Raw genomic sequence first — 18,465 nt, forward strand, 5'->3', positions numbered from 1 at the left:
GCCTAATTTTAGCCCTCGTGAGGGTCAGCAGATCTCTGCAGAGTAGATTTCTATCATTTCCATCTCGTTTGTGAAAGAGTAGATTTATCCTGAGGCCGACTCCCCAGTTTTACAATTTTCTGTCTGAAGATGGATTCAAAGGCTTGTTTATCTGCTAAACACAATGCTGTCTTTCTTCTGGGTGACTTGACCGTCAGTCTTTAATCCATAAGCTGTTGAGCACAAACTAACTCCATGTCTCTGTGTTCCAGGTTTGCAACCAGGGAGAGGAATGCTCTCCTCCTCTACAATGGGCGTTTCAACGAGAAGCACGACTTCATTGCCTTGGAGATCATTGAGGAGCAGATCCAGCTCACCTTCTCTGCAGGTGAGGTTTCACTCGAGTCAAGCGTTTTCTGCTTGAAGTCAGGAGATCTTCTTAAGCTCTTTGGAAGTGCACTTCAGTGATTTTATATGGCTATTTGCTGCCTCATTAATTTACTGGCTGACATTGCACAGTAAACAAGTGATGCCGGGTGTACTCCAGATTGTAGCAGTTTGTGGTGATTACACTCACTGTCGTGGGCAGGAGCTTGTCAACATATCAGTTATAAAAGCCAGAGTTTATGACTACTATAAAAGATTGGCACTAGCCTGAGTGTTGGCCTCCAAGCCAATGTTTGCTTAAATGAGCCTTCATTTTATCATACTGTGATAAATGTTGTGTGTTTATGCGTTTTTACGCTACACCATCAGAGGAATGTAGGAGCATAAATGTTATCTACAAAATCTATGCAAGCCAAAGGAAAAGCTAGCAGAAGTGAAAACTGCCTGCCATTCAGTAGGGATTGGGTAGGAGCAGTGGTGTCTCTAGAAGGCATTTCTGCCCTGGACAAGCACCTCCTCTTAGAAGAAGCCATTAACAACAATGAATTTAGGAGAACTGCATGCTCATTGCTACAGGAAACAGCAAGTTGCAGCTTTGGCATTTGCTTGCTTTCTGCATTAGAACTAAGCCAGTGACTTGTAGGAGAAGGGTGTGGGGAGGGCTGACAAGCAAAGTTCAGGCAGGACATATGCCCAGAAGCAGATTTGTGCTTTCCATGGCAAGGCTTTGGTGACTTTATGAAATCTCAGTAGTGTAGACAAACTCTGGTTGCCACAGGTTTAAGGTGTTTTTCTATTGAGACTAAAACAAATACCTGGAAAGGGGTGTTGTCCTGCTACTCAAGTGGAGTTATGTGTAGGTCAAGTGAGATGTTTGTGCCTCTGAATTGGGCACATAATTCAGGAAATAATCCTGCTATTTCTCATTCAGGATAGACACGTGAGATCCAGTCAATTCTTGATTTGTTTTCATGGAGAGTGAGACACTGCAAGCAGTAAAGCCATAGAAGCAGAAACACAGCCCCACATTGGTGTTGCACACACCTCACCAGTGATGGCTGCTGCCCTCAGACCCCATGGTAAATCCTGTGTGACCCCACTGATTTACCAGCAATGCTTAAGTGCATGTGTGGACCCTTTGGGTTGAAGATATCCGGTTACATTTACCCTTTATTACCTCAAAGTTCTCCAAATTAGATTTTAAGGCAGGTTTCTGAATGGATTAGTGTAAGGAAATAACATGCTGCAGAGAGATGTGCTTTCTTCTGTAGCTCTGCTTCACCTGTCTAAACTTGAATCAAATTGCTTGGAAGGTACCCTGAGGATGAATGGGAAAAAAATAAATTCTGCTTGCACTTATATGCATTTAAATTTGAAGGAACTCCTTTAAGATACATGAAACTAAATTTAGATTTGCACTGCTGCACCTGAGAGCAGGTCTGGTCCTGCATATTACAAATGGTATTTTCTTTGGAAGGGGAATGGTTTATGTTTTATAGTTTTAAGTGGCTTTTAACAAACAGTACAAGTTTTGGACACCTGATCTCACTGTGTTACGTGTCGCAACAACTTTTTCACAGAAAGCAGAGCAGAAGGATTGCAGAACAGTGATCTTCCTTTTGCAGACACTTGATAGCTGAATAAAAAGCCCAATTATTTGTATAGATTTTATCACTAAATGATAAAAACATCACAGCAGGATGTCATACATGCTAAGCTGAAATATGTATTGTTTAAATAACAGAAATATATGGGATGGGAGTTAAAGCAGAGTAGGACACACAAGAATAATACTTGACTTAGGTATTTTTTGCATACAGAGAGTTGAAAGAACATTTTAAGCTCATCAATACTATGAGCTTTGTTAGTTTACAGGGTGAGTTACTTTTCCTGGAGTTTATTACGTAGAATTTTCCAACTTTAAAAAGAAAAAGGGGAAAAAAAAAAGTGAGCAATCCCTTCTCTGTGCCAAGCCTATTATGTACTTTCAACAGGAATGTTTATTTTGCTGCTACCTCGAAACAGATATGCCTGGTTACTGAGCTGGGTCTGCTGACTCAGTCCTGGCTTAAAAGCTTCAGCTTTCCAATTACAATGGCAAAGTCTTGCTTTCAAATTTAAACATTGAAAGGCTGCCAATAATTTCATTAATTACTGGTAAAATTTTGCTGAGCCCAAGTTTACCATGGGTTTTATGCTAGAGTACTTTTGGATTTTGCTTTCTCAGCTCTAGCAGGGAGTCGTTTCCCTTCCCTAACAACATATCCCATCACACTACTCATCATACTAAAAAACCCTCAAAGGGTGCTTTTGGCAAAAATGCAGAAAAATTAATGTACATTTCTCCCTCAGGTGATCACTTCAGCAACAGCTGTATCTACCCAATGCATCTGCTACCATGCTTTGCAGAAGCATGATAAAAAACAACATAATTCCCCCAAATGTACCAGAAGCTGGTGTCACTGCTAGGGACACGAAAGGATGAAGCAGGCAGCAGCAGGTTAAGCAGGAAAGCTCTCTACTTGATTTTTCTCACTCCATATATACAATTTTACAGACAGGCCAAGATTGGCTACACAGGCAGCCACCTCTTCAACCTCGTTGGTGAACATCACCATCAATCATCTTTCTCCTCCCAGAGGAGAAGTACGTAAACAAGAGATAATTTTCTAAAAACATACATAGTTTACTTGAAGCTGCATGAGAAGAAAATGCAAACAGTAAAAAGCAAGCAGTAAAAAGCAGGCAAGCTTCAGGCAACAAGCTGGTTTTTGTGCACCCGAGTAACCCCATGAAATTGGGGATTGTCTTGCAGGACAAACCCAAATTCCTCCCTGATGAAGCAAGGTGGGTCCATCCTGTGCCCAGCAAGAGTCTCTCTGTGTTTCTTGCAGTGATGGTGATTTATTTTTCCCTTGTGCCTGTTTTTGCAGGGGAGACAACCACGACAGTGGCACCGTTCATTGTGGGAGGGGTCAGCGATGGGCAGTGGCACTCGGTTCAGGTGCAGTACTACAATAAGGTAAGACTAATTGTGTTGGTGATAACCCTGTTATTTATACAGCAACAGAGGCGTGGGTCATCTAGCTCTGACCTGACATATGCAGGTGACTGAATTTCATTTGTTTAACCAGGCATGTTGGTACAGCTCTGCACAAATGGTACTGGTCTTGCTTATCTTGCCTAGATCAAAAATTCTCTTATAGGACTTTTTAGTTTTGACCCAGGAAGGCAAAACTAGATGTAAAACATTTTTTTCAGGTTTCAGGGAAACCTTCAGGTACTTGGAACTATTTTCATTTTCAGTTTTTAAGCTGTTGCAAGTGTCAGTGTATCTAAACCAATTGATTCACTTGTATCTTGTTAAAAAAAATTGTGCTATGCACAGTGTAATAACTACTAACATTTTTGTAGAATTTTCTGAAAGAAAATTCTTTCCTATAGCTATCTTTTCTTGTCAGATGAGAAGTTTAGCTAGCACTAGCTTCTCCAGTTTGGAAAATATGATTGTTAAATGGTTCACACCTTTCAGTAATAAAAGCACTGTCTTACTAAGTAATTCTTGGTCTGCTATACAAAAAGATACACAAGAGAAATGGAAAAGTTGTCACTGGATGCAGTCCATGGCACTCAGTGTTGGACTGTGGGGTCCCTGTCCCTCAGCTGCCCCTTGGTCACTGCCACTTGGTCACAGGATCAGTCTGACTGAACTGAAAGGATTGCAGGCTCTCTGTGCAGAGCAGCCATTTCATGGTGAACCAGAAAGCAGGCTTTTAGAGTGTACAGTGTCACTATTTACAGGTAGATGTCAGAGATCTTCTATAAACTATAACAAAAATTAAAGAGTTCATTTAGTGACTAAGAAGTGTTGCTTTTAAGTCTGACGTGATAGCTCTTTGGGGAATCACATAAGGAAATAGAGAAGCATTGTTGGCTGTTAAAAAGGAAACAGGATACTGGTGTAGGAAGCTGAATGGAAGATGAAGGATTAATATGATCAGCAAGTTCTTTATTTCCCAGTGCTGCATCCTTTCATCACAGTTTGTGTGGCAGTTTGAATGGGAGGATTAAAATTTTATTTTGACTCCTAGATAGGATCTCCTAGCCTAAAGATATTTTATCAAGGTAATAAAAAGCTTCCTATTAATATTTTATATTTTTTTAAAAAAATTAAAACTTAATTAAGTTTTGTGCTTAATATACATAATATACTCTCTGCTCTCTGGAACCCAGAGAAATAAAAGTGAAACTTGGTGCATTGCCATGCACACATCTGTGGACACTCTGTGAAGCTCTTCCTCTGTTTCCATGTGTGCGTATTTCTTAGAGGATTACTCTGGCAGAGTGAGCAGCACTTGCTGAGGCAGTGGAGGGACACTCCAGCTTTCAGGCTCCTGGGCACAGCTGCAGGGAGAGCCACTGGACCAGCTCACTGAAGTGCCAGTGAGCAGATAAGGGGCCGAGCAGCAGAGGAACACTCTTTAAAAGGCAAGGAGATCTGACACGGATGTTAAAAATAAACCCCTGGCTCATTTTCAGGGCTTGCTGTGGTTCAAGCAGACTGGTAGGTGAGCCATGTTAGCAGCTGGTGCATTCTCGTTGTTAACACATGTGCCCTGTCATCATTTCCTTCTTCTGCCCCAGTGTTTTGAAGTGAAATGAGCCGGTCTCTAGTGAACAGAACAAAATTCAGGGCAGAGAGGGAGAGCAGAGTGAAACACCAGGAAACACTGCTGACTTCACTGCCTTTGCCACTTGTGTGACATGAAAGTGATGAAAAGCAGGGTCACTGTGTGGAGAGCAGCACTGTGCCCTTTGCTGTCCGTGTGACAGACTGAGGTCATCACCTTCCCCTCAGCAGCATTTATTGCAGGATGGTAAAATTTGGGTTAGAGGGGGGAGCTCACAACATTGAGTAAATGGCACAAGTGGGATATGCTCACCAGGACTTATTCAGCATGCTCTCAGGACTTCCCAGCATATCTGAGAAGTGCATATGTTGCACCAGCTCTCCAGCAGTGAAAGGGGGAGTGGGTGCTGCAGGGCAGTGACAGATGGAGGCAGCGCTGCAGCTCTGCCCACCAGGCTGCCCCTGCACCCTGCCCCAGGGCTAAGCCTTCACCTCAGCTGGTGTTTGTTGGTACAAAAGTTTCTTGGCTACTTCATGTTTTAACAAAGCTGCAAGTAAAGTTCCTGTGAGGAGGTTGAAAAGACAGGGATAATTTAGGGATTTGAGTTGTGCCAAGATAAATGGGATTCTGTGTCTAAACTTGACACAGTTGAGATGTTTGAACGACGGAGTACCAAAACTTAAGAGTTTTCTTAAATTAAGCACACATATTAGTTTGCAGGTTCTGCATCCTTTTGCTCTTTCCAAAATTCTACTGCAATGTCTGTTCATCATCCCAAGGCTACACAGCCCCTTTGTTCTGCTCAGACACTGCCCAACCTTTCTGAGCACGCAGAGCTCCCCTGAGCTGTCTCCCTCCTCTCTGCCTCTGGCTCATGTTTGATCCTCAGGCCCTTCTGGACTCTCCTTCCTCCTGTCTGCCTCTGTCTTTTCCTGGCCACAGGGGCTACCTCCACCAGCATCCCTTTGGTGCTCCAAGCACCTTTTTCCATTCTGCTGTTAGACTGGTGAGCTTTTGGTCTTTGCTCCTTTTTAGACATCTCTTACCAATGTTGTCCATGGGAAATGCATAATCATCATTACAGATATCCATAGAGATCCAATTTATTGATCGGTCTTTCTTGCATTAAAAAATTTCAGCAGCAGCTATTTTCTTAATAGACACATCCTGGTGATGTGCAAAGTCACCCTGCACAAAGTCAGTTTGCTAACAACCATAACGAAACAAGAAGCAAATGTAGAAGTGACTCCTCTGAAGTATTTCTGTACTTAGCTCAAAAGTGATGTGCTTGGTAATATTTAGCTTTAGTGTTGTTGAAAAATGATGGTCTGGAATTAACTGCACATCATGAATTAACTGCTTTGCTCCACTGTATTTGCAGAAAGGCATCAAAACATTTCTCTGTCAGTTCAAGTATTTGATGCTTTCTTGCCAATTCTGCTATGTGGCAGCACTGTGAAACATTGCAGTAAGGAAACAGATTGTATCAGAAGGGAAGCAATGTCATTTCATTTACTGTGTAGTGATGGAAATGGATGCTCCCTGCATTGGAGGAAACCAGCTGACACACTTGGTCTCAGTAGAAGTGCCTGAGGGAAGCACATGGAACTTGTACTAAGTGCTGGCACTGTATTGAATTTCTGGAAGGGAAGACACCAAGGCAGAGGAATTAGAAGTTATAACACAGCAGAAGTAAACCAGGAGTGTTTTATAACCATTATCTAGTTTCAGTTATATATTAGAGGTTTTCCAGCTTCCCAGTAGCAAAGTATCAGTTTACCTGTTGCTTGCCATTATAGATGCTTGCTGACAGTGGGGGAAGACAGGGAGGAAGGCCACATGCTGACTCTGATAGCTCAGACACATTATTTAGTGAGGTCCTGATCTTGCAGCCATTAAAATCAATTGGAGGTATTGAATTAAAGGCAACCCATGGGTGACCTGCTTTCTCAAGAGGTATATATATTGATAAGAAATTTAGAAGAAATGGAATTTTAAAAATTATTTTGGAAGGAAAGGTGGAGGGAGGGGGAAGATTTCAGCCTGGTAAATAAAACTGATTAAAAAATAGTAGAAACAGCTTGCTGCTTGTCCACTGGATAGCTGGTGTAAGGGGCAGCAGGAATGTCAGCTGCCCTGTTTGCCTCAGTACCATACTTCCTTTCCAGGTGATAAGAATATGCTCAGCCTCTGATGGAGTTTGGTCCTCAGCCTTTGGCTCTCCTGAGCCCACCAGCATGAGTGACAGTGACCAGGTTTAGCCATGCTGATACTTGTTTGGATTAGGATCAAACCCATGTTTGATGGTAATGATGCTCAGTAGCAATGACATCATATGAACTGTCTGGCATTCATTGCACATACAGCATCATGTATGATTGTAGGTAGTACTTGGAACAGCAGATTTTCCTGAACCCAGTGGTGAGTGGTGTTTTTTTAATAAAGTGCAAAGTTCAAGCCACTCTAACAAACTTCTGGTAGAAACACAGTTTTGTTCAGAATTTTTGAGATATACCATCAAACTTATGTTAATGTTTTACCTGACTCATTGCCTCAGGGTAGAATTCATCATTTGGCACAACATAAAAATATTTTGAGTATGGACATGTTTCTTTAATTATAGAGGGCATGTACCTGTATATTTGTATTTATATGCTCTGTATATTATGTGTTACTTATACACACATGGTATCCAAGTTGCTTAAGGATGTTACTGTTCCTTCTGCGTCTCTTTAAGGGAGCACACAATAAATTTACCTCAATGACAGAAAACCTGAGAAAAGCTTAGAGAAACAAGCTATCAGTGTCTGATGTGCAGTACAGTAATTCTGGGGGATAGGAGGAACAAAGCCCCAAATGACTCACTGAATGACTCACAAAAGTAACAGCTTCTGTGTGCTGTTAGGCAGTGTCTGTGGTGGGATCCACTTCCATGGTCAGGAGGTATAAAATGATGGGTGCCTAGGAGAGTGTCTCCACTGTACTGGTCTCTTGAGCCTACAGTCTCCTGGGAGGAGCTATTCAGGACAAATATTTCTCTTTTTCCATAACTGGGAAGAGGTTTCTTCTCATATCTGATAATCCTTAGTAAGCTGCTATTCCTTCTCTCTCTCTCCTTGAATGTCTTTCAACTGAGACGTGCCATGGTTTTTGTTTCAGATACTTGGCTATCTCGGGAGTAGCCCACCCTTTCAGAGTGATTGCAGTTAGTAGGGACCTGCTGATTCTCATCCCTCTGTGTTCCCACCCGGCAGAACCCAGACCTGCACTTAGCCTGAAGACAACTGCTGGGGAAAACAGGCAAATTCTTCAGTTAGAGATAAACTTGAAAGAAGCGAGGGCTGCTTAGGCTTGATCTTTGGTGTCTTGTGAATTCAAAGAACAGGAGATGCATTGCTCTCAATTAGACTCACATATGAATTCAAAAGTTTCCTGCCTGTGGTAAGTAATGAGTTAACTGGCCTTCATCTGGGGCAAGCTGCAGCTTGAATATCACCGAAGACTGAGTTGATACTGAGTAGAGATTTAGCTCTCAGCCCACTCAGGCACTAGAATTTGCCAGTACCTTCCCATTTTGTGGAGGTTTTATCCCTCATCCACTGGCTGAGAGCTGTTTACAGGTGCCAGAACAGCCTGTGTTTCAGTGCCAAGTCCTGCAGTGTATTTTATTTTCCATACCTGGGGTGGGTACTGCAGCTCTCCCCTTGTGCTGCTCAGCAGGCGAGCAGTGGGCGGGAGGGCAGCTCCCTCCCTCACCTGAGGGCTCCTCGGCCAAAGCTGAGCCTGAAGGGTTGTTTTACTGTGCCCATACAGCTGTGCTGCAGCACCAGCAGAGCTGAGTTTTTGAAGTCTGCATCCCCAAATCCTCCTGTGCATCACTAGTAGAGCCCACAGACTGGCTGTTGATGCCAGGGGTAGCCTCTGGGCAAAACCCACCACCTCCATGTCTGGGACACCTCAGTGAGCCCCATGTGTTCATCCCATCTGAGTGGTGGCTCTCCAGCACTGTTGGACAGAGTTTGTGTGCCTTGCTGTAATCCAGATGAAGCTGCGGGCAGCTGAGGGTCTTGAGGATGGGTGTGGATGTGGGACTGCTGCCAGCTCAGGTAAACTTGGAATGAAGCTGTTTGCAACAGAGAAACAGATCTTATCTGCACTTGCTAGGGACTTAGGATATGGTGGAAGGAAGGGCAGGGTCATGGAGGAAAAGTCAGGAAGGAAAAAAGCAATCCCAGGCCAGGTCAGGGTTTCGTATGATGCTGTTCCTGTAGCTAGTCAGGCAATATGATGGTCAGAAAGAGGAATGTCGTGTGGAAGTTCTGTGAATATAGATGTCCAAACAAGCAAAAATCAGGAGCATACCTGAAGATAAAATCTGTTAAAAAATGTTAAAATATTAAAACAAAAAGCATCTGCCGGTCTGTTTTGAACCACCCACCTTCACTCCATGTACACTCTTCATCTCCATGTGAAATTTTTGTCATGCCCAAGTGTATTTGGTTTGGCTGGGGTAAAGCTGACTTTCTTCACAGTAGCCAACGTGGGCTGTGTTTTGTATTTGTGCTGAAAGCAGTGTTGGTAATGCAGGAACATTTGAGTTGCTGCTGGGCAGGGCTTATGCAGAGCCAAGGACTTTTCTACTCCTCAGAGTGCCCCAGTGAGGAGGCTGGTGGTGCACAAGGAGTTGGTAGGGGACAGCCAGGACAGCTGACCAGGAGGGCACCCCATGCCATATGATTGAAGGGAAGAAGAAGGAATGGGAGATGTTCACAGTAGTGACATTTGTCTTCCCAAGCCACTGTTACATGTGATAGAGCCCTGCTTTCCTGAGGATGGCTGAACACCTTCCTGCCCATGGGACGTGGTGAATGAATTCCTTGTTTTGTTTGCATGTATGCACAGCCTTTGCCTTACCTATTAAACTGTCTTTATCTCAAACCACAAATTTTCTCGCTTTTATCCTTCTGATTCTCTACCCCATCAGCTATGTGAGGCTTAGTGGATAAAGACTTTCTATAATTCCTCTATAAGAAGGAAAGACCTTGAAATAAAAAAATGCGATGTTTACCTAGCAAGCTTGGATATATAAAGGGAAGGTTATTGGGTTTGGGGTTTGCTGAGTTTTTGCATTTCTTGGGAGTTGAGGGTGCATCCCCCCATTTTCTAAATTAAGAAGAAAAATCAACCAGTTGCAAAGTACAGTCCTGTACAACCCCTGTATTTCTTGTACTCTTGCACGTGTTCTGTCTGCCACTCGTTGGCAGAATTATCTTCAGGATTATCTTTACAGCAAATCTCTGACATTCATCACTGCCTTTGTTTTACTAGAGCCTCTGTTTTGATTCTGGGAGCTTGTCTCACACAACTGCCTAACAGTGGCCAGAGGCAGAGCACTGATCAACTTGAGGATGTGTACACAAAGCTTTTCTTTTAAAAACTTATGTCCACCCCTGCTCTCCTGCTCTCCCGCCCTGGAGCCAGCTGGGACCAAGTTTCATGCAGTCCCCCGTCACCAAGGAGGGAGTGACACAGTCATACACCAAAAATCCAGATCTACAGGGCTGTGTGTTGTAGTTGTGGGCAGTCGAAGCTTGGTGGCCACTTGCAATCCCCTGCCATGGGCAGGCAGGATGTGCCTTTTAATCCCAGGGCATAAACACAAGTGACAGGGGCTGCCCAGGCAGTGGGAGTGGTGCAGGTCTGTGTTGGAGAGGTTAGTGTAGCAGCTTGTTTTGAATAGGGTGGGATGAGTGCAGCAACCTCTGATGGTCTGCTGCAGAGACAAGCACAGACCCTGCTGCCTCTGGCACACGAGGTGCCTTTGGAGCTGACAGATATGTTATCTCGTTTCCTTCTGAAAACACAGACCTTCTCTGATGATGGTAAATTCGCCTGTTATGGAAATATATTCCATATCCAGGCCTGACAATTGATTGTGCCACTTTGCCTTGGGAAAAAAAAAAAAAAAAAAAAAAAAAAGGCAGGGTGCCTTTCACTACAACATTGTAGTGAAACTCAGACTGTGACAATTGTGCCAAAAGACAAGGATGGCACTGGTTACTGCTTTCTTTCCCGTGAAGAGAACCAATCCTTGTTAGAAGTTCTGGGTTTTCAGGACTCTGTTGCCCCAGGACCAACAGGCAGCATCATGCTCAGCACAGGCTTCCCTGTGCCACCCCACTCCCACCTCGTGGGAGCATTCCAGCACAAACACCTTGTTTGCTCAGCTCTTGGTCTCCCTGCTGAGCCTGCCAAGGAGGCTGCCAGCGCTGCGGGTGATTTATGAGGCAGGCACATGCCTGCAGCTGAATAGGGATTGCCAGCTCCTTGGAGAGAAGCCACATAGCTGCCACCAGCTAGGCATAACTTTAGTCATTGGACCCTGGGTGAAAGACACTGCCCTCACAGTATCCAGGACACCACCCAGTATCATTTGCTTCTTAATCTGAACGGTCAGGAAAAGTGGTTGGCAATTAAATTCTTTGATAGGTATTTGGTATTGCCCCTTGTGCTGGGGAGCATCTCTCCCACTCGAGCAGGACTGCCCCTGCTGAGTGTTGAGCAGACCCCAACAGAAGTCAAATAACTTGAAAAACAATTAGCAATAACAATTGGGTATGACTTATGCAAATGTCTATCACTGGTGACATCTGAGCAGATGTAACTGTGATCTGAGGGAGAATTTTTGAAGTTAATCCTCGTGGTGGCTTCCAGACTAATTTGTTAAGGGATTGAGGGAGATTTTCTAAATAAACAATGCAGTTGTTGAAGATTATGGTAATGCCACTGTTGATCAGATGTGGGCACTGCCAGAGTTTGGATTTTGCTGGCTCAGATTGACTTGCTGTGTTTACAGCATTTGTGATTGACACAGACCTGCTCCAGCATTGCTTGGCATTGTCTGATAAAGAAAAATGCAGAACAGGAATTGCATGTCAAGCAAACAGTGGAGGTGGGGAGGTACTGGAAATACTGAAAATGTTATTCCATTAGGAGCAACCTACTTCTCTGGGCATATTTTTCCAGAAAGAAATAGAATTTCGTGGCATTTCAAAAACCTAAAATCATAATATTTCTAAGAAATGCCAATATATCTTTTAAAGGCTCTCTTAAGTGTGCAAAGCAGAAAGCGCGTGACAATGTAATGTTTCCTCTTAAAAGAAACCATGTATTCTTACTTAAGATTTAACCATATTTCTTCCAATTTTATCATTTTTTTACCAACTATCTTATTGTGAATTGTTTAATAGCAGAAGGTACAGCAGGATCCAGAGGTCAGTGGTGTTGCAGCAAGGAGGAGGTGGTGGATGGTGCTAACTTCTGGCAGAGTGCAGATGGTGCACCTCACCAGTTCATCAATTTGTGCTGGATGCCTTTCCTTCTATGGCATTTTCATGGGATCAAAAGTTCTGCCATGGTTTATGCACAGGGAAGCTTGCAGGACACAAAACCACAGGGGGCATAACCACAGTCAATTCTTTAGCTCAACTTTTTGAGGACTTAGCTGTACTTACCCATGTAACTGGGGGACCTGTTCTTCACAGAGAAAGTTACCAGGGTTTCTTCAGCTTTACAGGTGTAAAAGTCACTTTCTTTTCTAGCCACAACCAAAATTTTTAAGCTGCATCCTGAAAGACATTGAAGTTTAATTTACTTCTCAGCTCAAGAAGAAAAGGAAATTTGACTGGAACACCAAGGAGGTGTTAGAAGCAGGTTATAACAGTTTTTTCACAGCTTTCTTACAAGAACAGAAGTTAGTGTTTCAGCAGATTATTGTACTTTTTGGTGGGTAGGCTTGTATACTGGTTGTAGGTAGTGCTGGAAGCTCATGTACAATATGAGAGTATGAGGAATTTGTTGCTATGCATTTGTATTACTTATCTGTACTATGTATTTTGGTGCTACTGGGTATGGCCATTTTAAAAAAAACCCTATCAATTAAAATTACAAGCAGCTAGAGGAAGGAAAGAAACTAGATTTTTCATTGCTGAATGCATTCTGCATTTTACATTTAAAGTTCAGAATGTTGTTCTAATCAAACACATAAAATATGTTCTTCATGTCTGAATGCAAAAGATGTCATTTCCCACATGCTCAGCGCTCAATTTTTAAAATGCCATGAGAAAAGGTAACCTCAGAAAAAGCAGTTCTGTTTATGAGTCATTTCCTGGCTTTCTGGCTCATGATTCAGACATTCACATCCTTGCTGAGGTCAAATTCATCCTCTTCCACCCAAATCCAGAGGCTCATCAATAAAAGACCTCTTCTAGGTATGCCCACAGATTGTATAGAAACTGAACCTTGATAGGTACTGATTAGAGTTAATATGCCCACAGTTCTGATGTTCTTGCTGTCCCTTGAAATCTTTAAATGAAGTCAATATTTCCCTTTCTAAAGGAACATTTCCACTTGGATGCAAGTGATGTTATTGAGCAGAGCTCACTGGGTTGTGTTCTGTGGTTTCATAAAGCAAAAGACTGATTAAATGAGAACATGAGTCCCATCGATTCAAAAAATACGACAGAATCCTGTAAAAAGCTGTCTTGAGTTCCAGCCTGCAGTATTACAGGTGGAAAGCTTAGAGAGAACAGAAATATTGCTCCACATTTGCCCTGTTCTTGAACACTTCCACAGCATCTACCACTCCCTCAGTGGGACTTTGGTCTGGCCTATGGCAACCATTTACATTCCTAACAGCTCCTGAAAAGCACTGGAGGGCTGCCTGGCTAATATTTACTTTTTCTTGCTCTGGCTGGTTGTGGAGCCTTTGCAGGTGTTAGTGGGTGTAAAGGGATGGGGGGTGGGCAGCTGATCTGCCCTTGTGGAACAAAGATATGTGAGCCTGGACTTTAAAAGCCCCTCCCTGCAATTCCACCGATATTTATTCATGTGGATTTCAATTAGTAATTGTTTTTGTTGGTGTTTTGTTTGCCTTTTTTTTTTTTTTTTTTTTTTCTGGTAGAGGGTAAGTGTGAAGTGATTGATATCTGGGAAAGGAAATCAGGATTTGGCTGTGGAGCCACATTCCATTGTCTTGACACAAAATAACAAATAACTCACCTCTAAATCTGTGTCTCGGGAAATTAAAGTGTAAAGCAGTGAAAGTCATTTGGAGGTCATTGAGACATAAAGTGTGACTTGCTCCCCAGCACTGTGTAGCTGGGCTCTCAGTGACAGCTGGGGCAGGGAGGGAAAGCTTGTACCCAGTGTGCCTGGCTTGTGTTCTCCGCTGCCTGCTTTTGGACCTGTTGCTCTCACAGTTTGCAGACACCACCTGAAAACACTGGTTGTTGTGGTGGTGGTTTTATATGCAAACACAAACAGTAACTTTTCAGAAAACATCTCACAAATCAGTGAGGTACTGTAATTTACTACAGGAGGGACACGGTGAGGGACCGTGTCTTGGCAAAACCAGCCTGAGTCCCTCCTCTTTTGGAAGCCTCATCCTTGGCAAGGCTGCTCAGTTCTTATTCTTCTCACATCACTCAGGTTTTAGAGGCTTGTGTGCCCATCTAGAGTGTGCCCCCCACACCTGAACTTGGTGTCAGCTGTGTGGCTTTTCCTCCTGGTGTGGGGCTCAGGTCATCCTGGGGAACCTGGCACCCAGCAATGCTTTTCGAGCCCAGTTTGCTCAAGCCATCTGACACCTCTGCACTGCAAAAACCTGAAGAAATTTAGTGGCACTTCCCAAAATGGTGATTTTTGGCTCCTCCTGAAGGCTAAGGAGATGTAAGGGACCTCCATGAGACTCTGAGGCAGAATCTGAATGGTCCTTGGCTCGCCCTAAGGACAGTGCTTGAAGGTTGTGCTGTGCAGCCCAGCCTGGTGAAGCCTTGCTCAAAGCCAGCACTCTGCTGGCTTTCACTGGAATGGCACCTCAGGAATCTGGTGTAGTTCTTTGAAGTGCACTGTTATCTCCATTAAATCATGTAGTGAATTACAGTAGCTCACTGATTTACAGTAACTCTTCAGGTATTTTGTATCTGTCTGTGTAATGAGAGAAAGCAGCACTTCGCAGTTACCTGGCCTTGCAGGAATCTCTGTGTGCCAGGAGACCCTCACAAAGATCCAGCCTTGGGGGCTGGGAGGGAGCCCATAGGAGTGTGGGATTCCTGGATTTTACAGGCTGAAATGTGACTCCATTGCCCACACTAAGCAGCAGTTTGCTTGGATTGACAGGGATTTCTCTAGGAAGGAGTTAGTTGCTGTGCATATGTGTCACAGGTATTTCTTGGACTTTGAGAGAAGCAACATTGACATCCTGGATGCAAAAATATGTCACAGAGCTTACAAGATTTATATAAAGCCAAAAAATATTTGAGAACAGTTCTTTGGCAGGTAGATAGAGACAAATGGCAAAGAGAGGATTTGCTGAACTGGGAGAGGACAGCAGGGGAAGGAGAAGAAGGGGGCTCTTCCAATATCAAAGGATGTGTTCTTCTTTCCCAGTTCTCCAAGGGGGCTGGAGAACATCCTTGTTGGTGCAAAGAGAATGAGACAGCAAAATAGGCAGAAAAAGCATTCAGAGGGCAGGAGAGATCAGGGAGAAGGGACATCAGCCACAGAAGGAGATCAGGGCGAGGAGAGAGCTGCAGAGGAAGGACAAGGGCACCCACAGCAGCAGAGCTCTGTGGTGAGTGCTGTCCCCCTCCTGGAAAACTGAATGTTGTCTGAGGAGAGGGAGGATGGTCTCTTGACAGCCAAAACAGGTCTGTCTTGCTGTGTCATTGATTCAGCATCAAAGAGCTGAGAAGCATCTGGGAATACACATTTGAGGATAAAATTTCCATTCACAGGCAGGAAAAACTCATCTTCCCATCAGCACTACAGCAGCCAAAATTAGTCAAAGCTAAGAATATACCCTTTGCAGTAGCTGGGTGATATTTGTGAAGATACAGGTCATGCTGTAGAGGCAAAGAGCGTATCTAGTTGTCATGCATGTGTAACCATGGCTTTTCACAGCCCTGCTGTGCCATTGCCACATGTTGTGACAGGAGGGGCTGCTCCTCATCTCTGCCCCAGCGCTGGAAGAGCAGCAGCAATTCTGGCAGTGCCATTCACTAGTGCCAGGTCTCATAGCTGTGCTGAAAGCCTCCTGCTTTGAATATCAAAGTTTAGCCTCTGGATGCAGCCCTAAAGGAGATAACAAATCAGGCCAGTAAAACTCGCTAGACTTTGCGGGCCAGCCCAGATCCTGATGATTGGTGTTGCAGGGCGTTTCTCTAGGAAAAGGAACTGGTCTGGTGGCTTTTCAGGATTTGCATTTTTTTTACTCACTGATGGGAAGCTCTTTGGTTTTCCTTTTCACTGTCACAGACTCTCGTGTTTCTGTACAGACTTGAGCCAAATTTGTATAAAGAAATGCCATTAAAATATTCAGTGAATAAAGGGGATACATACATCAAAGGCGTAAGGGGGTTATGTGAAATGACTTGTCCTGCCTTTCCCTGGTGACTAACCACGACCTGTTCTTCACACCGCCTATTTTCAAGGTGCTCTGGAAATCTGTAAGGGGAAACTCTAGAAAACAAAGATGAACCTCGGTGGTTTCTGTAATCTGGCCTAATTTGGAGTTTCCTGATCGATCCGAGCGGTCTGCCAGTCCCCGCTAAACTCCTCTGGCGCGTCCCACTCTCTCCCCTCAGGGCTGTAAGCAGCGTGCTTTCCCCGTTTATTTTTTCCTGTTTATTTCTTTCTTTTCCTTGCCGGCAGGGGGGCTGGGCTCCGGCAGCTTGTCCCGGCAGACCGTGGGCCTTTAATGAGCTTTTTGAGCAGCGAAGCAGCACGGGCCGGCCTGGGAATGGCGGGGGTCGCTCCGTTCCGGGGCCGCGGGTTAACGAAGCGCTGGCGGCCGGCCTAATGAGCGCCGGCACCGGGCAGGGGACAGCGGCAGCCTCCAGCACCGCCCCAGCCCCCTCGCCCCGCTTTCCCCCTTCATTCCTGGAGCTGGAAGCGTTAAAAAAGCCCCAAAAGGTACTAGTGTAAGGCGTTTTCCACCCAGCGCTTTTGGGGGTGGTGGGGGTCTGAACCAGCACGTTAACAATGAGGAGGAGAGTATGAAAAAAAAATAAGTAGGAAACAGGTTCTTTTTAACCTTTAACCACTCCAAACAGCTAATAAATCATTAGCTACTAATTAACAAAAACAGAAGGGTAACTTACTGTCTGGTAGGGAAACTCTTGGAATCGCTGAAAGGCTGGCACTGACTTCAGGATGGCTTTTTTTCTTACACATTCGCACTTGTTAAAAAGACAAACAAGCCAAGCTCTGAATATTAAGCAATGCCATGCAAAACATTTTGCTAAAAGACCGACTTTCTAAAATAAATATGTTTTAATGTGTGCAGTGAGCTGAGCAAATGCAGAATTTACAATATGCAACGTCTGACCCCCAAGAAAATAGGTCTCCTCCTGGTGCCAAGTGGAACAACGTAGGCTGTGTCTATCTGCAAGCAATACGGGTTTGCATTTTCTAACTCTTGGCCATACTTACAGTCTGCTGCTGAATCATCTCCTCAGCTCCTTCAAAAGACTCAGTGAGGTGGCTAAAGCTGGTGGAAGACCTCCTGGCCAAGGTTTGGGCTGGAGAGCACAGCTTTCAGTCTGAGCTCAAGGAATATCCCTGTTGTGTTGGAACAGTCTCTGATGGCTGACCAAAACCACTCTCCCTCTTCCTATCTGTGAGAAAAGTCAAGTGGCGAGTCTTTATCTAAGAATGGAAGTTGAGAAAAAAGTTTTCTGGTGGAGGAAATGTTTGTGAGACCTCTGGAACAGGCTATTATCTTGCAGATTAACTAATAAAAGGGTGAGATCCAGGAATCTGAGTGTCACCACTGCTGCTGATTTACTAAACAAACATTTGAACTTTGCAGTATTACTGTTACATGTACGGACACTTTGTAGTCTGGTTGAATTTAAAATAAGTCTGCCAAAGATTGGACTACTTGCTTAAAGCTCTCCAATAATTTTGCATCCTGACGTGGAAACAGTAGGACATATGATCTAAAATCCGAGGGTTAAGTGTTTAGGACAAGGGCTCCCATTGTCTCTTGATCTGTATGTCTTTTCCATTCACTGTGCATCGTTACACCAGCTGTGTCTTTAATAAGTGACTGTGTGGGCTCGCACAGTTTAAATATTTACTTAAACATAATAGAGAATCCAAATGAAACTGAGATACATGAAAATATCCACGTCTGATGTTCAAAGTGGAGTCAGAGTGGATTTGTACAGTAGATTTGCAAACTATAAACAGATGTGTTTTGATGATTTTCTCTCCTCTGTCTGGTCTCCACTTACAATACACAAGTCCACAGATTAAGTTTTTCAGAGTTTTTCACCTGGGAGAAGCTACATCTTTCTTGCTGCTGAATTTATGGGGAGAAGTCCAAACATTGCTCCCTAACTGAGTTTCATGAAAATCAGATTTGGCATCATTAGTCAGACACCTTTACAGTGGTGTTCTCTTA

At 43.9% G+C, this 18,465-nt stretch overlaps 1 protein-coding gene across 1 annotated transcript in view; it reads left to right on the forward strand.

Annotated features, from left to right (window-relative positions):
- Window positions 1-18,465, forward strand: part of LOC136361307 (cadherin EGF LAG seven-pass G-type receptor 1-like) — a 98,531-nt gene that overhangs the window by 26,122 nt on the left and 53,944 nt on the right. Inside the window, exons 4-5 of the mRNA XM_066319130.1 lie at window positions 15,447-15,630; window positions 16,710-16,970. Coding sequence (XP_066175227.1) covers window positions 15,447-15,630; window positions 16,710-16,970 — 445 coding nt within the window. The remainder of the gene's footprint in view (window positions 1-15,446; window positions 15,631-16,709; window positions 16,971-18,465) is intronic.

Source organism: Sylvia atricapilla, chromosome 5 (genome assembly GCF_009819655.1).
Source record: "Sylvia atricapilla isolate bSylAtr1 chromosome 5, bSylAtr1.pri, whole genome shotgun sequence".
Lineage (NCBI taxonomy): Eukaryota > Metazoa > Chordata > Aves > Passeriformes > Sylviidae > Sylvia > Sylvia atricapilla.